Below are 16,053 nucleotides of genomic sequence, written 5' to 3'. Positions count from 1 at the left end.
ATAATATTCCTTCTGAATTTTTTGTTTTATTTTATTGTCTCCTTTCTTCTTTTTTCCTATCTTCCTTCCTTTTCTTTTTCTTTTTTAGGATAACTTCCTGTTAATTTAAGTTTTGCTAGTAAAGCTTAAAGTCACTTTATAAATTAAGCATCTTTTTTTTATTAAATGGAGGTATCAGTAAACAAGCATTTTAGTAAGATACTAAAATAACTGATATATCTGTCTTCTAGAGGTATACATTTGCTCCAAGAGCAAACACTGTCTACAGCTACAAAAACGTAAACATTATTGGCATAGAGAGACACTGAATAAGAGTCCTTGAGGGCCCAATTTGGTTCTGAAATATGGTTAAAAGAAGAAGCCGGGGCAATAAATTTTAATTGAGTCACACTTTACAATAAGACTTGCTGCATTTAAGCTGAGGAGCTGTAGTTCTGAGACTATCAAACTAAAATAAATCGAGTATATAGGAGTCTAAGTTTCCTACAAGTAATTCATCACAGAGCTTATGCATATTTCTGTTCTTGATTGTGACCACAAAAATTCCTCTTCCCTTTTCACCTCCCACCTCAACAAATTCAAGCTCATATTGCATGAGCATTATTTTTTTTCTGGTTTAGAAATTGCTTTCCCAGCTTATATATGTGAAGGACATTTTAAAAATGTAGATGCTTTAGAAGGATGTGCCACATTAGGCATTCAGAATATTATAAAAGCACAGCTAGTTACTACAAAAATTATTTATGAAGATGTGTTTTTTGACCATATTTAAACATTTAAAATGAGGCATTTGCTTTTACTGGTCTCTATATCCACATGTAAGTTCCCAAGATATATTTATGTATTTCAGAAAAGCTTCCAATTGCTTGGAGCAAGCCCAGAATCACAGCATATGGAGTGTATCTAAAACCTCAATTTCAGAAAGACCTCCAATTCAAACTTAACAGAATCAGAAGTTAATGTTTGCTCCTTATATCTCCAATACCAAACCTTTAGCCAGTTCCTCCACGTGCTGACTTCTCATCTATGTATAGCTAAGTAACTGGAGGTACAGGGTAAGTTTAGTCATTTGCTCCTTGTGGATTCCAAAGTTTAATAAGAATCAGGAGTCTTGGTTTCTGGGCTCAGCTTTGACCCTCCTATTTAATTTTAGTCAAGTTTCTTAACCTCTCTGCACAGCTGTCTTGTCATTCAAAAACAGGGTCATGGACTATATAAAATTTGACTTTATGTTCAGTTTTATCTTACTGCTTAACAGCTTTACTGACTTATGAACCGTAGCTCTTTCAACTTTCTATCTTAAACCTACACGAATATCAAGGATGCTGACATTTTCAGTGTTAATTATTTTGGACTCTTAAAGAAAGACTAACTTTGGAATGAATTGCATATCCACATGGTGTCACCTTGATTTATGTCTCTAGAAGTCTACAGAAAAGTTAAAGGAGATGAATAAAGTGCTACAGGGTAAAGATGCTAGGGGTTCTCTGGACAAATGCATTACATAATTGCTAAACTCCACTGCAGGATTAGTTGAGAGTCTAAAACCTTGTCCACTTTGCCTAGAAACAGCAGTTAGATGAGGAATCACACCGTAACGCTCTTCTTGAAAGATTCTGCAATTCAGTTCCCTAAGCTCAATGAATTTAGACAGTTCAACGAGACATGTGGCTAAAAGCCTGAATTTTTCAGGAGCTTAACTGAAATGGGTCAGGGGGCTTCAAGTTCTGATTTCTAAAGAAAAGGAGTGTAATTGTTGAAATCTCTGGATATTGAGGCGTAACATTACATAGCTACCAAATGTTTCTCTAATTATATGCACAAATCTCTGCCTGGCGATTTAGGAAAGGCTTGCTGGTTATAGTTCACATTTCCTGTTTTTGAGCTTTGTCAGGTCATACTTAGAGTGACAAAGGACTTTGGAGAGTTTATCTGAGTAAACCCAAGTAATTGAGTATTTAACCTGGAGAGAAATATTAGCTTCTCAGGTTAAAAGTGGAACTATAGAGATAAATTATTTGGCTAAAAGATTTAGCATCTATCTATTGTCAGGGACTAAAATTCATTCACTGCAGACAACAAGGTGAAGGGTGATCCAAGGCTCCCAAGGGAAGCATCTAGTCTTATCCCCAGTAGTTCAAATCTCAGAGCCACTGAGAGAATAGTTTCAGCAGATGTTGATTGCCACAAGAGATCAGAGATAAACGATCCTTTAGGTAGCAAAACCTCATTCTTTGAACTTTTCAGATCTTTCAACATCATGTGAAATGATTAAGCATTTCTTGAAATACAGGAAAATCTCCATGTTCCAACTTATTCTATGGCTATCCAGGAAATAAAACACAAACTCATAATGCTTATGCTACTTTCAGATTCTCATAAAACAGTGTAAAAACTAAGTAATCTGATGTATGATATCTATCTTCAACAAAAATAATGCAAACATTGGGGCATAAGTCCATATATATATATATATCCATATATATACACACACACAAATATATGTATTCTAATATGAATCTGGCTTTTTTAAAAGTTTGATGAGGTTTTAAATGTCCAATTTTGTATTTTTTGTATATATTCAATCTCTAATTTTTAAAATCTCTATTTTTTTTTTTTGAGACGGAGTATTGCTCTGTTGCCCAGGCTGGAGTGCAGTGGCCAGATCTCAGCTCACTGCAAGGTCTGCCTCCCGGGTTTACACATTCTCCTGGCTCAGCCTCCCTAGTAGCTGGGACTACAGGCGGCTGCCACCTCGTCCGGCTAGTTTTTTGTATTTTTCAGTAGAGACGGGGTTTCACCGTGTTAGCCAGGATGGTCTCGATCTCCTGACCTCGTGATCCGCCCGTCTCGGCCTCCCAAAGTGCTGGGATTACAGGCTTAAGCCACTGCACCCGGCCTAAAATCTCTAATTTTTAAAAAAGTTATAGTAATTCATTTCAAAGTCTGAACTTGTAGCACTCTAAACATAATTTTTTGAAGAAGCAATGGTAAATTCGCAGAAATGTAGCAGGGGATAATGACAATTGGCAATTAAAATGATAGGAATAATGTCAAATTCATTCTAATACTTGTTTTGAGATAAGGCCTCACTCTGTTGCCCCAGCCTAAAGTGCAATGGCGTAATCAAGGCTCACTGCAGCCCTGACCTCCTGGACTCAAGTGATCCTCCCACATCAGCCTCCTGAGTAGCTGGGACTAGAGGCATGCATCATCAATAGGAAATGAGGACTAGTCACCGTTAGCTTGACATTTAGTCTGAGCTAAATTGTTAATCTAATGACTTAAACTATCTTCCTGCAAGGTGGGCCTCTTGGAATCAGGGCAATTATTAAAATTATTTTATTCAATTGAAAATTAGTGAAAGCAAAATTAATGTTTCTTTAGCCTCAATATTTGCTCCTTCATTCAAACCCATTTTCTGCTCTAGTGTCATTTTACCAGACCATTTCTCTGACCATCCTATATAAAATTGCATTCTCCATAGACTGTCTGCATTCTTCATTTTAATTTCCTGCCTTTACTTGTGTGCTCCTGTGTTCCACTTCACAATTATAGTTTTAATTTTTCACCACATAAATCTGGATAGTTGTTTTTCACATGTTTAAATGTTCATGCTACTCATCTCTCTGAAATAGTTGGGTAGAAAGTACTAGACTTTTCATTAAGTTTTGATTCAACATTAATCACTGAAATCACTGAACCTTTGAGAGTTTTCCAGTTATTGAATAAATGGTTGTATTTTCTGATGCTACATGCAGGCATATTCATTTTGATCATAAGACAGGAGGCAATAAATTCTTCACTGACTTTTTTTTGTTCACAGCTTAAAATACTTTTACTATATGAAGGACACAAATTAGATATTTTGTTATTACCTTTTTCATGTAGGTATAAATGACATGTGCCATATATTACTTATCAAATTAATATGTGTCTTTTGTATTATACCAATTTTGATATGCATAGATTTTTAGTTCTTGAAAATGTTACAGAACAAAGCCTCCTGTTTTCTGTTATTTATGTTCTCAGACTGGAGTTATCAGAAAGGAAATATTTAACCTCTTAGCTTTTAACCACTTGCTTGGCCACTTTTCTTTTTTTGTCTTATCCTTAAAATGAAATCAAATAAAACAAAGTTGTACTAGAATATATCTGATATCGATGTGGCAGAGTCGCAGATCTAAAAAGTGAAATAAATCATTACGTAAAAGAAAACGTTCTAACAAAATCCAGTTAGTATGTACTAAGTAGGCAACTTCAGAATAGAAATGAAAAAGAAAACAAATCTAATAATGGAGAATATAGCCAAGGACAACTCAATTTGTTTTCTCAAATTTTCCAACTCAGTTTATGTGGTAATTACGCTCCCAAAATGAACTTAAGGACATAGGAAGAATTGAAGTGACGGATTACACAGCATCTAAATAAGATAAACGTCTGTATTTTTAGTAACTTGATCCTGTATAAAACAGAAAATTAATCACTACCATTTTGGAATTTAGGATGCCATGTATTTCAACATATGAATACAGAAATGTTCATCTATATAGATGCATGAATGCATATATACAAAAATACTAACCAGTTAAAAATAAAATTTCATAAGAGCACAGATTGAAAAATCATTCAGGGGCAAACTGTTCTACAACAGTGTCATGATTCTGTTAGAATGAAGTAAAGTAAATTAGTAGACCCAGGGCAAATATACAACAAACATGTTATAATTATACTTTCAAAGTCACATGATGAGACACCAAAGGAAAGAAATTCGTTTTTCGTTTTTTTTTTTTCTTTTTTCCAGACACAAAACTTCTTTGATGATTTAAATTTGTGGATCTAAATGCTCTAATCATATCCATCCCAATGAAGTCCATGGACTTTCAAGATGATTTGGCAGCTTTGGTGTGCAGCTGCAGTTCTGCTTTCAAGGCTACTTCTTTAAAATACATTATAGCACATAAAACTATGCCATAATGTAGATTTACATCGGTGAATAACGAAAAAAATATTCATTTAGTTATTAAGCGGCTTTTGTCCCTGTAAAGTATCTGTAACAGTGGCTTTCAATGTGTCATCCAAGCATCTATGTGGATCCCCAAGAGCATTTTAGGGGTCCACAAGATAGAAACTATTTTCATAATAATACTGAAACTTCACAGCCTTATTCATTCTGAACATCCCATGAGTGTACAGTGGAGTTTTACAGGCATTATAGGATGCATAATAATATTGTATAATGGAAAATATCAACATTTGCAATTTCTGCATAACAGTAGTGAGAAATGAGAAGAAATAACAACAAGTGAGTATTGGGGGAAAAAGAAATCTGATTCCCTACACAATATCCTCATGTAAAAGGAAAAACAAACATAAAAGTGTATAGTACTATCTTAGCTGACCCTTTCATATCAGGCACGCTACTGAGAACATAAGGAAGGAAAGCTTGTGATACACTTAAAAAAACACAGTGTGAGAAAATATCTGAGTGTCTGATAAATTAAGTTTTGAGCTTTGGTGTTCCCTCAACTCCTCAAATACTCTTCAAAGTTTAAGAAGTTTGAGTTTCCTCCTGTTAGGCTACTCAGGGGTTCTCCACAGCAAAAGAAACTACCATCAGAGTGAACAGGCAACCTACAGAATGGGAGAAAATTTTTGCAATCTACTCATCTGACAAAGGGCTAATATCCAGAACCTACAAAGAACTCAAACAAATTTACAAGAAAAAAACAAACAACCCCATCAAAAAGTGGGCAAACGATATGAACAGACATTTCTCAAAAGAAGACATTCATACAGCCAACAGACACATGAAAAAATGCTCATCATCACTGGCCATCAGAGAAATGCAAATCAAAACCACAATGAGATACCATCTCACACCAGTTAGAATGGCGATCATTAAAAAGTCAGGAAACAATAGGTGCTGGAGAGGATGTGGAGAAATAGGAACACTTTTAAACTGTTGGTGGGATTGTAAACTAGTTCAACCATTATGAAAAACAGTATGGCGATTCCTCAAGGATCTAGAACTAGATGTACCATATGACCCAGCCATCCCATTACTAGGTATATACCCAAAGGATTATAAATTATGCTGCTATAAAGACACATGCACACATATGTTTATTGCAGCACTATTCACAATAGCAAAGACTTGGAATCAACCCAAATGTCCATCAGTGACAGATTGGATTAAGAAAATGTGGCACATATATACCATGGAATACTATGCAGCCATAAAAAAGGATGAGTTTGTGTCCTTTGTAGGGACATGGATGCAGCTGGAAACCATCATTCTCAGCAAACTATCACAAGAACAGAAAACCAAACACCGCATGTTCTCACTCATAGGCGGGAACTGAACAATGAGATCACTTGGACTCGGGAAGGGGAACATCACACACAGGGGCCTATCATGGGGAGGGGGGAGGGGGGAGGGATTGCTTTGGGAGTTATACCTGATGTAAATGACGAGTTGATGGGTGCAGCACACCAACATGGCACAAGTATACATATGTAGCAAACCTGCACGTTGTGCACATGTACCCTACAACTTGAAGTTTAATAATAATAAATAAATTTAAAAAAAAAAAAGAAGTTTGAAATACATAAATAGATTATATAATTTCTATACACTCCTCTATTCTGTCTCTCACAGAGATGTTTTAAAATGAGAGCGGCAGACATTCCATGCTCTATTCTTTTCTACTGACATTGATTGAAACGTCCCTCATAATTCTTCAGTGCAACTACACTCTACCTATAGGCAATAGTTTTCAGAGGATCAACCAGGAAAGGGTCACTGCACTGAGGCACCAAATCTTAATCTCCAAATTGTAGAAACTTCAGACACTAGATGAACTGCGTTAAATGTTATTAATGTGACTGACTTTTTAACGCAGATTAACCAGGATTTGTTATCTAAAAGGAATGCCTCAGCAAATTGTTTTGAATGGTGAACTTGTTTTTCTGAAATAACAATAATCAGAGCACACTAAATCAAATAAACAAGACAGATGTCTAAGCTGGGTTTACTGCTTTGGGTTAACAAACAAACAGAAAATATATGCACAAAAATATAATCTTTTTTTTTCTTTTTCTTTTCTTCATTTTAAATTTATTATTATTTATTTATTTTTTGAAAAAGGGTCCTGCTCCATCACCAGGCTTTAGCTCATTGCAGCTTCAACCTCCTGGACTCAAGTGATCTTTTCACCTCTGTCTCCTGAGTAGTTGGGACCACAGATGAGTGTCTCCATGCCTGATGAATTTATGTTTTTATTTTTATTTATTTATTTATTATTATTATTATTCAGATGGATTCCTACTCTGTCGCCCAGGTTAGAGTGCAATGGCACAATCTAGGTTCACTGCAACCTCCACCTCCCAGGTTCAAGCAATTCTCATGCCTCAGCCTCCCAAGTAGCTGGGATTACAGGCACATGCCACCACACCCAGCTAATTTTTGTATTTTTAGTAGACACGGGGTTTCACCATGTTGGCCAGGCTGGTCTCGACCTTCTGACCTCAGGTGATCCGCCTGCTTTGGCCTCCCAAACTGCTGGGATTACAGGCATGAGCCACTGCACCCGGCCTATATTATTTTAATATATATAAACATATATATAGTATTTATATATAATCTATATTTTTATTTATATATAAATATATCAATATATTTATAATATATAAACATATAAATATAAATATAGATTATATATAAATACTATATGTTATTTTTATATATACATTTTTTTACAGAGATGAAGTCTTGCTATGTTGCCCAGGCTGGTCTCAAACTCCTGAGCTTAAGAGGACCTCCTGCCTCGGCCCCTCAAAGTGTCAAGATTATAGGCGTGAGCCACCCCACTCTGCTTATCGAGACAAGATTTTATCTCAGTCAAGCCTATATCCCAAAATACTACTTGCTTAAAATTTTTTGATTAATGGCATCAGCCATAATTTAGCTTATAATTCCGAAAGAGAAATTCCCAAAACATTCTGTGCAATATCAGCATTCCTGGAGTAAGTATACATTTATTTCCACAAGGAAAACTTAGAATCCTGTCTCATTTAGTTGTTCGGTGTATTTGTTTTTTTTTAAAAAAATTGAAGTCCTATTACTTTATAACCATACCTCATATTTAGAGTAAACTATAAACTTATTGTACTAAATAAGACCTATTATGGGAGATTAAATCAACGATGTCTAAATTATTCTAGAAATACACGTACAAATTACAGCTTCTCGGAAGAAAGCCAGGACTCCTACGGATCATTTGAGAGAGTTCCAAGAAAATACAAGGATGAACACTGAAGAACTCGAAACTGCTATTTATTGGTAGTGAATGAGCCTATTTGTTCAGTGTGTTTTTAAGGATCTTCAGAGACTGAAACAGAAATGCAAAGGGCCTGTTGCACTTTTATTTCAGAAGCGTTAAAGAGCAATTTCCATACCATACCTTTCTTCTAACATTAAAGAGGTCCTGACACAGCAACAATCAGTGTAACTGAAACATTTAGAGTTAACCCACTGTGTTCTCCATAGTATGAATCATCTAAAGTTGGACAAATGTTTCCAGTTCCTGCCAGAGAAACTATTCTTTTGAGTATCCTGGAAATCAAGCCTACTGATGGGGACAGAGATGCTCTCATGTAATAATTTTATATGGGGCCGGGCACAGTGGCTCACGCCTGCAATCCCAGCACTTTGAGAGGCTGAGGCAGGTGGGTCACCTGAGATCAGGAGTTTGAGACTAGCCTGGCCAACATGGAATAACCCCGTCTCTACCAAAAATACAAAAATTAGCCAGGTGTGGCGGCAAGACCTTGTTATCCAAACAACTTGTGAGGCTGAGGCATGAAAATTGCTTGAATCTGGGAGGTGGAGGTTGCAGTGAACCGAGATTGCATCACTGCACTCCAGCCTGGGAGAAACAGTGAGGCTTCGTCTCAAAAAAATTAATTAGTTAATTAATTAACAATTTAATATGGCATAGAAATTAGAACCTGACTGAATAACCAGAAATTTAACATTTCAAATAAAGTGTTTTATCAAATAGTGTTTATTTACCCTAAAGGCATTTTTCTTGTATAATAAGATTGTTGTAACAAGGACAATGTAAGTAAGCGTGACACTTTTCATGGACTGTTAGAAGTACTTATGTCATGACGGGTTAAGACAGATAGCCTTAGAAAAAGAGTAGAAGTGGGTAGAATGAAATACATTCCTTAAGACAATAAGTATCCCTTGTTGCATATAGTGTCTACTGAACTGATAGTTCAGTGATTAAAATGATGCTTTGTTGCAGATACATTGGCTAATTTTTCTGGTGATCAGAGAAGGAGAACTCAAAAGCACTGTTGAGGTATTTATCCTGTATTTTGCAATTTCATCAAGTGTTCAGAGCTATATAATTGTAATCACTTGTAAATTTAATTCAACTAGCTACAAGATACAAAATTTCTCTTAATTTGTCATGCTCTTATCCATTTGAATTGTGTTTGTAAGGACATTTTTGTGTAGGACACATTTTAAGTGTCTAAGGGCTTTTTAAAAAATACTCAAGAGTTTTTAAAAAAATATTTAGATTCATGAACAAAGTAAAGTCACTATGAGGTATATTTGAAAATTGGAAAAATAAAAAGGGTTTATTATTAAAAGCCATTGGGAGAGTCCTAGCTCCTATATCAATGCATCTAGATATATCCCAACAGCATTGTGCCGTTGTTATTCAGTGGTTCTATTATTGTGGCTTTACTTGCGGATGAAATGCTACCTGGCATATTAGGTTCTTTATTATATATAGCACGATATGCATGCCATGTGACAATTTTGATTATTGGAGTTCTCGAGTGATTTGCAAATAGGATGAGCTTTTTTTTTTTTAAATCAGGAATAAACTTTTAAAATTAGATAATAAGAAAATAGCAGAAGACTACCATCTTTGGAACCAGCCATTCACTTGGCTGATGAGAATATGGAGAAAGATAGTGCCATTAGGAGAGAAAATTGATAAAAAACTATAGCAAAGACAACTGGGCAATATATATGCCAAAAACTCTCACATATTTGTACACGTTTTGATCCTGTAATGTTAATTCTATAGAAGAATCCCAAAGACGTAATCATGGACAGACACAAAATAGATATCATGATATCAAAATATCATTCATAATATGAAAATATTGTAATTCTGCCCAATTACTAGTGCTTTATTTAATTAAAGTATGTGCATGAATATAGTATTAGACATTATGAAATACTGTAAAAATATTTAATCATCTGGAAAATTACGTATTTTATATTTTTAAGTTAAAACAAGGCAGATAAAATGGCACTGATTTACATATAAAGTGCTGAATTTATTGGTATGTTGAAATCATTTTATATATCAGTATATACAGTATAATCCCATTTTTGTAACTTTATGCCAAAAGAGGAGTTATTTATTTGTGAAAATTTATTTTAAAAATTGAAAGTATAAATTTAAAATGCTAATAATTATGTTTGTGTAGTATTAATAGTAATGCTTATTAGACATTTACTTGTTGTTCATATTTTCTAAATTTCTATCATGGAAAGAATTTTCTTTAAAGAACAACTTAAAAATTAGCTGAGGCTGGTGGCCCATGCCTGTAATCCCAGCTACTCAGCAGGCTGAGGAGAAAGGATCACTTGAGCCCAGGAGAATCACTTGAGGCCAGGAGAATCACTTGAGCCCAGGAGAATCACTTGAGGCCAGGAGTTTGAGGCTGCTACAGTGAGTCATAATTGTGCCACTGCACTCCAGCCTGAGTGACAGAGTGAAGCCCTTCTAAAAAACAAAAAAACAAACACAGAAGAAAACAACAACAGAAAAGACTCTTCACAAAAAATTCAAATACATTTTGAATTAAATGGATGCAAATGAAAACATACACATTTAATTAATCCTAACTGATAATAGTGAAATTAATGATGACACCTAGTTTTATCAAGAGTGTAGTAAAGTGTGCTTTTAAAATAGTCACAATCTGTGACACAAAACATTCATTTTTAGGAATGTATCATTAGAAAATCATGAGGCTCATAACAATTATGAATGCAGACAGATTATTTATACATTTGTATAAAATATGAAATAACTAAATATAATGATAATTTGCTCACTAATTAGGATTTGCTTTAAGAAAAGATAAAACAATATAGAACACAGCAACCTACTAAACATCAAAACTTAAAGATTATTTATTGACAATGAAATATATTCAAGAAGTGTATTGGTATGGAGATAAATGGCATACAATTGTATTATAAATAATTATATTTAAATAATATATTCATGAACATGTTTGTATGTAAGAGTATGAAGAAAAATTTGGAAGAATTGACTCACAATCTTGTAAATGTTTTCTGTGGATACACAATTATGGACAACTTTTCTTTATACGTCTGTTTTGACATTTTTATAATAAAAATAGGTGTTACTTATTAAACATTGATTTGAAAGGGTTTCAAAATGACGTGTAGTGGGTCCTGAGAATTTATCTATTCTGCTTGCTCAGGGTGACTCAACCATGGTGAAAAGATGGATACATTTAAAAATATCAAGATTTGAGGAATGTGAGAATCTTGCTTTTGGTGGGGAATACTAAACTAAGGTATAGAAATTCAGAATTAAAATTATTAAATGTTAAAACAGTGATCATCTATTTACTCAGAATAAGTAATAATATTTTAATTTTAAGATATGTTTTCTTTGTGAAAAACATAATTGACAACACATTTTCGGTCAAGATTTCTACTTATTTACAAATCAACATGATACAAGATGGAAAACAATGATACAAGAGGAGAAAATCTGAGTTACTCACTCTTGTTGTATAAGCAGCTTCTGGATCATCCTCTAGGACACGCGAAAGTCCAAAATCAGACACCTTACACACCAAGTTACTGTTGATCAAGATGTTCCGAGCAGCGAGGTCTCGGTGAACATAGCCCATATCTGACAGGTACTTCATGCCAGATGCTATCCCTCGAAGCATCCCCACCAGCTGAATGACAGTAAACTGGGCATCGTGTTTCTGTGAAGCAGTTCAAATGTACAATTAAGATATGTTCCTATTTCTTAAAGATGTATCTTTATTGGTTAAAATCTCACATATTGAATTTTGTAACATGACTGACTATACACCCTTTTGTCCTAAGCACTCAAGACAAAGATAAGTGGCAAATGGACACAAGGCAGAAACAAAGTAACACAGTAGCGATATTATCAAATACTTTGTAACAGGACGTATCTTAACGTTCTTTGACTTCAGTTTAAAAGCAAGGACTTTACTGGTCCTTAAATGACAAAAAAACAACTAACTCCTCCTCAGACTCATTAAGGTTAAGAACAACAAAATGAAATGAATCTTGTGGCTATTTTAGGTTGATATTTATTTGTTTGATTGAATTTTTATTTCCCCTTCTTTGTTTCCTGATATTTTATGAATCATTTCAAATAAGGTGGATGCTACATTTTTAAACATTATCATCAATAATTAGCTCATAATTAGTCAAAATATTTATTGGATATTTGTTTTTCTACCCACCTCCGAGTTGCAGGTCACAAAATAGAAAGCAATAAGAAACTAAATCACATAATCCAGCTTCCAATCTAATTTAATCTTGGATTAAAATAGAAACACAAGTTTTAAAATGTACAGATAATGCATTAATATAAAATGTCCACGTTTAATTACAAACAATAATTTTGAAATAATATTTATCATATTTTAACTCACTTGATTTTGAAAATGTTTATTTTTGAAATAACGATTGTGAAAATAATTGCTATTAAAATTTTTATTTGGGTAATGGATTTTAATATAAAGCATATCCTTTCTCACTCTTAGAAAATTTAAAATTTTCTTCCATGATTATGAATGATACTATGTATTTTATCTATTTATTTCTCTATCTTTCTGTCATCTACATATCTCAATTTATGTAGCACCAAAAGCACCTTCAGGACAGGGCCTATGTCTTTTCTGATACCCTGCAATGACTGGTAATTGGTATTGTCCTGAACTTCATAAAATTGTTGAACATGATATTTGTTGAAATAGATGTAAATTTAATGTATACACTTTCATATGGTGAAATATAGTATGTCAAAATACGGCCAGGTGTGGTGGCTCATGCTTGTAATCCTAGCACTTTGGGAGGCTGAGGAGGGCGGATCACTTGAGGTCAAGAGTTCTAAACCAGCCTGGTCAACATGGTGAAACCCCATCTCTACTAAAAATACAAAAATTAGCCAGGCGTGATGGTGGGCACCTGTAATCCCTGCTATTCGGAAGGCTGAGGCAGGAGAATCACTTGAACCCAGGAGGCGGAGGTTGCAGTGAGCCGAGATCGCACCATTGCACTCCAGACTGGGCAACAAGAGCAAAACTCCATCTCAAAAAGTATAGATAGATAGATAGATAGATAGATAGATAGATAGATAGACAGATAAATGATAGATAATTGTATAAAGCTTACCAATCTAAAGAATTAATATACATATCTAACACCAAAATGATACATCTAAATTGAAACTATATATACTTTAGCATTATAGCACACGCTTATTTTCTGAGTAGACAGCACTATTTGGAAAGTAGATGGTCTGTCTTATATCAGACTGTGATTAAATAATTATATCAGACTGAGATTACTTAAAATAAAAAAGAGACTTTCTGTCTTACATCAGTGGGTTTTATTACTTGCTTTAGGATTCTTTTTTATTTTTATTTAACGAGTGTGAATCTTGGCAGTATAAAAAGACTCTTTTGAAGAAGAATTCACAAATCTGTTTTAAAAATAAACCATTAACATATGAATGCTGCAAAATAAAGGTGCAATTTTACAGCCCTCCTCTGTCTATTTAGCCTCAGAAAATTTCAGTTTTACTTTCAACTTAGATTACCGAATTGCTTGGCACAATGTTGGAGGATGTCTCTAACATTTTCAGCAATTTATTCATATGTATGTATGTGTGTGCATCTTACTTACACGTAAGAAACTATCCAAGGAACCATTTTCCATGTATTCTGTGACAATCATAACTGGCTTACCTAGGTATACAGTAAATAATAAATAATAGTTAATCAGTACAGTTCAACAAGTGTTATACAATGAACATATATAATACAGTTGGATACACCTGATGATTATAGAGATGTAAGAACTTTACCTGTCTTCCAATAAGTTGTAGCAAAAAGCCCTAGGTTTCATTAGAAAATAAAACCTTAAAAACCACAAAAATTGGAGAAGATTGGTTTCCAGAACAAAGGCCATTGACCAATAGCATCTAAATTGGTTTAATAGGTCTTTCAAGTAAAGAAAAAATATGCCCCTTTCCTCTCTTTAATGAAATTCTCACTAATCTTCAACACCAAATATTTCTGCTTCAAGCCCGAGATAACGTTAGGAATTTAGCATTTATTTATTCTTTCTATGGGTATTTATATGCGCTCTGTGTGCTCATACACATATATATGTGTAGGGCACTGTGGTAGGTATTCTCTTTTGTGCTGCTTAGTGGGGAGCAAGTAGATCAAAATTCCTGCCTTTATGGATTCCACACATGAGTTCTACAGAACAATTCAGAATAACAGTTATAATTATTTCCCATATTTGATTAACACTCAAAAATTATGAAATCAATGCTATGTTTAAACGGAAAAGAAAACTGAAATTAAAATTGCTATTGGCAGTAACTTGTAATACCCATTTTGCAAATATGCAGCCTAAAATACCATGAAACCTTTAACCCAGCATTTTACTGTATTTAAATAGTAGTAATTGTGCATATGATACTGGTGTAATTAATTTATCTATTAACATATTAAGTATTATTATTTCCATTTTACACATGAGAAAACTGAGACACAGAGGTTAATTAACTTGCTGGGCATCATACACCTAATGAGTTATAAAGCTAAAAGTCACAACCTGAACACACTATGCTGTCGCTTTCGGAAACTGATAATGCGGGAAAAATGTAACATATGAAAAAGCATCAGACACAAAGGTGCTAAGTATACTGGATACACAGAGCTATGAATATAACAAATGTTCCACTACAGATAATGATTTAGTCAGTTATTGCATGTTAAAGCTTTGGATGATTTTAAATTAAAATGATGACCTGAAGACTGTAGTATGTTAGACAATTGTTACAGCATAATATTATGCAAAGCTGAATATATAATTCTATATACATTATGGTAACAACTAGGAAGATTATGTAAAGCTAACATTTTAAAAAGAAAAATACCAAAAAAAGGATGTTTTGATATAGAGGAAATACTGATAATTGTTTTTCATGATTAGAATGATGTAACATTGCATTAGGTACTTGACATTTGTTGTATCACTTAATCCTCACAGCTTACTTATGCTTTAGCAATATGCATTATTCTAATTTTACTGATTCCTACCCAGAAAACATTGTAGGTTTAAGCAACTTGTTGAGGTAATATAATTAGATAGTAGTCAAGCAAATTTTAAACATGATCACCTCTAATTTCAAAACCTATACATATTACCACACTGTAATTCCCTTACTTTATTATTGTTATAACACTATTTTAGTTACAAGTCCAGCATTTTACAGGAAGGAAAATCACTCGTTTTCCAAGTCCAGAAGACCTGAATTGAGTCCTAATTGAGTACTGCTGAAAATTCATGAGCAAATAACAAATTTTAAACAAACATTAATGTACACCTAACTGTATAACACAATTTTAATTTTTCCTCATATGTGTCTTATTTATCATGAGTCTAGTTTGTATTCTGATGCTAGAAAACACTTTCCTTTTCTTGATTTTTTCCTTTCATGTGTAAAAACTCTAATTTATACAGAATGTAAATTATGAGTTAGCATCATGAAGGTTATACTTTTACGTTCAGTAATTTGAATATATTCCAGGAATTATGTCTTATTTATTAAGAAAAAATCTATTTAAATTCTATAGTTTCTGAGATAATTTTTACACATGTTACAACCACTTGATACATTGATCTGCTTTCCA

The 16,053-nt window shown here is 33.8% G+C and overlaps 1 protein-coding gene across 1 annotated transcript in view; it reads right to left on the bottom strand.

The window, feature by feature from the left end:
- Nucleotides 1-16,053, bottom strand: part of EPHA3 (EPH receptor A3) — a 357,317-nt gene that overhangs the window by 33,754 nt on the left and 307,510 nt on the right. The window contains exons 12-13 of the mRNA XM_007986149.3: nt 14,030-14,091; nt 11,860-12,069 (exon numbers count right to left, since the gene is read on the bottom strand). Coding sequence (XP_007984340.1) covers nt 11,860-12,069; nt 14,030-14,091 — 272 coding nt within the window. The remainder of the gene's footprint in view (nt 1-11,859; nt 12,070-14,029; nt 14,092-16,053) is intronic.

Source organism: Chlorocebus sabaeus, chromosome 22 (genome assembly GCF_047675955.1).
Source record: "Chlorocebus sabaeus isolate Y175 chromosome 22, mChlSab1.0.hap1, whole genome shotgun sequence".
Lineage (NCBI taxonomy): Eukaryota > Metazoa > Chordata > Mammalia > Primates > Cercopithecidae > Chlorocebus > Chlorocebus sabaeus.
The sequence above is the reverse complement of the archived record's forward strand: the minus strand, read 5'-3'. Positions and strand labels throughout refer to the sequence as shown.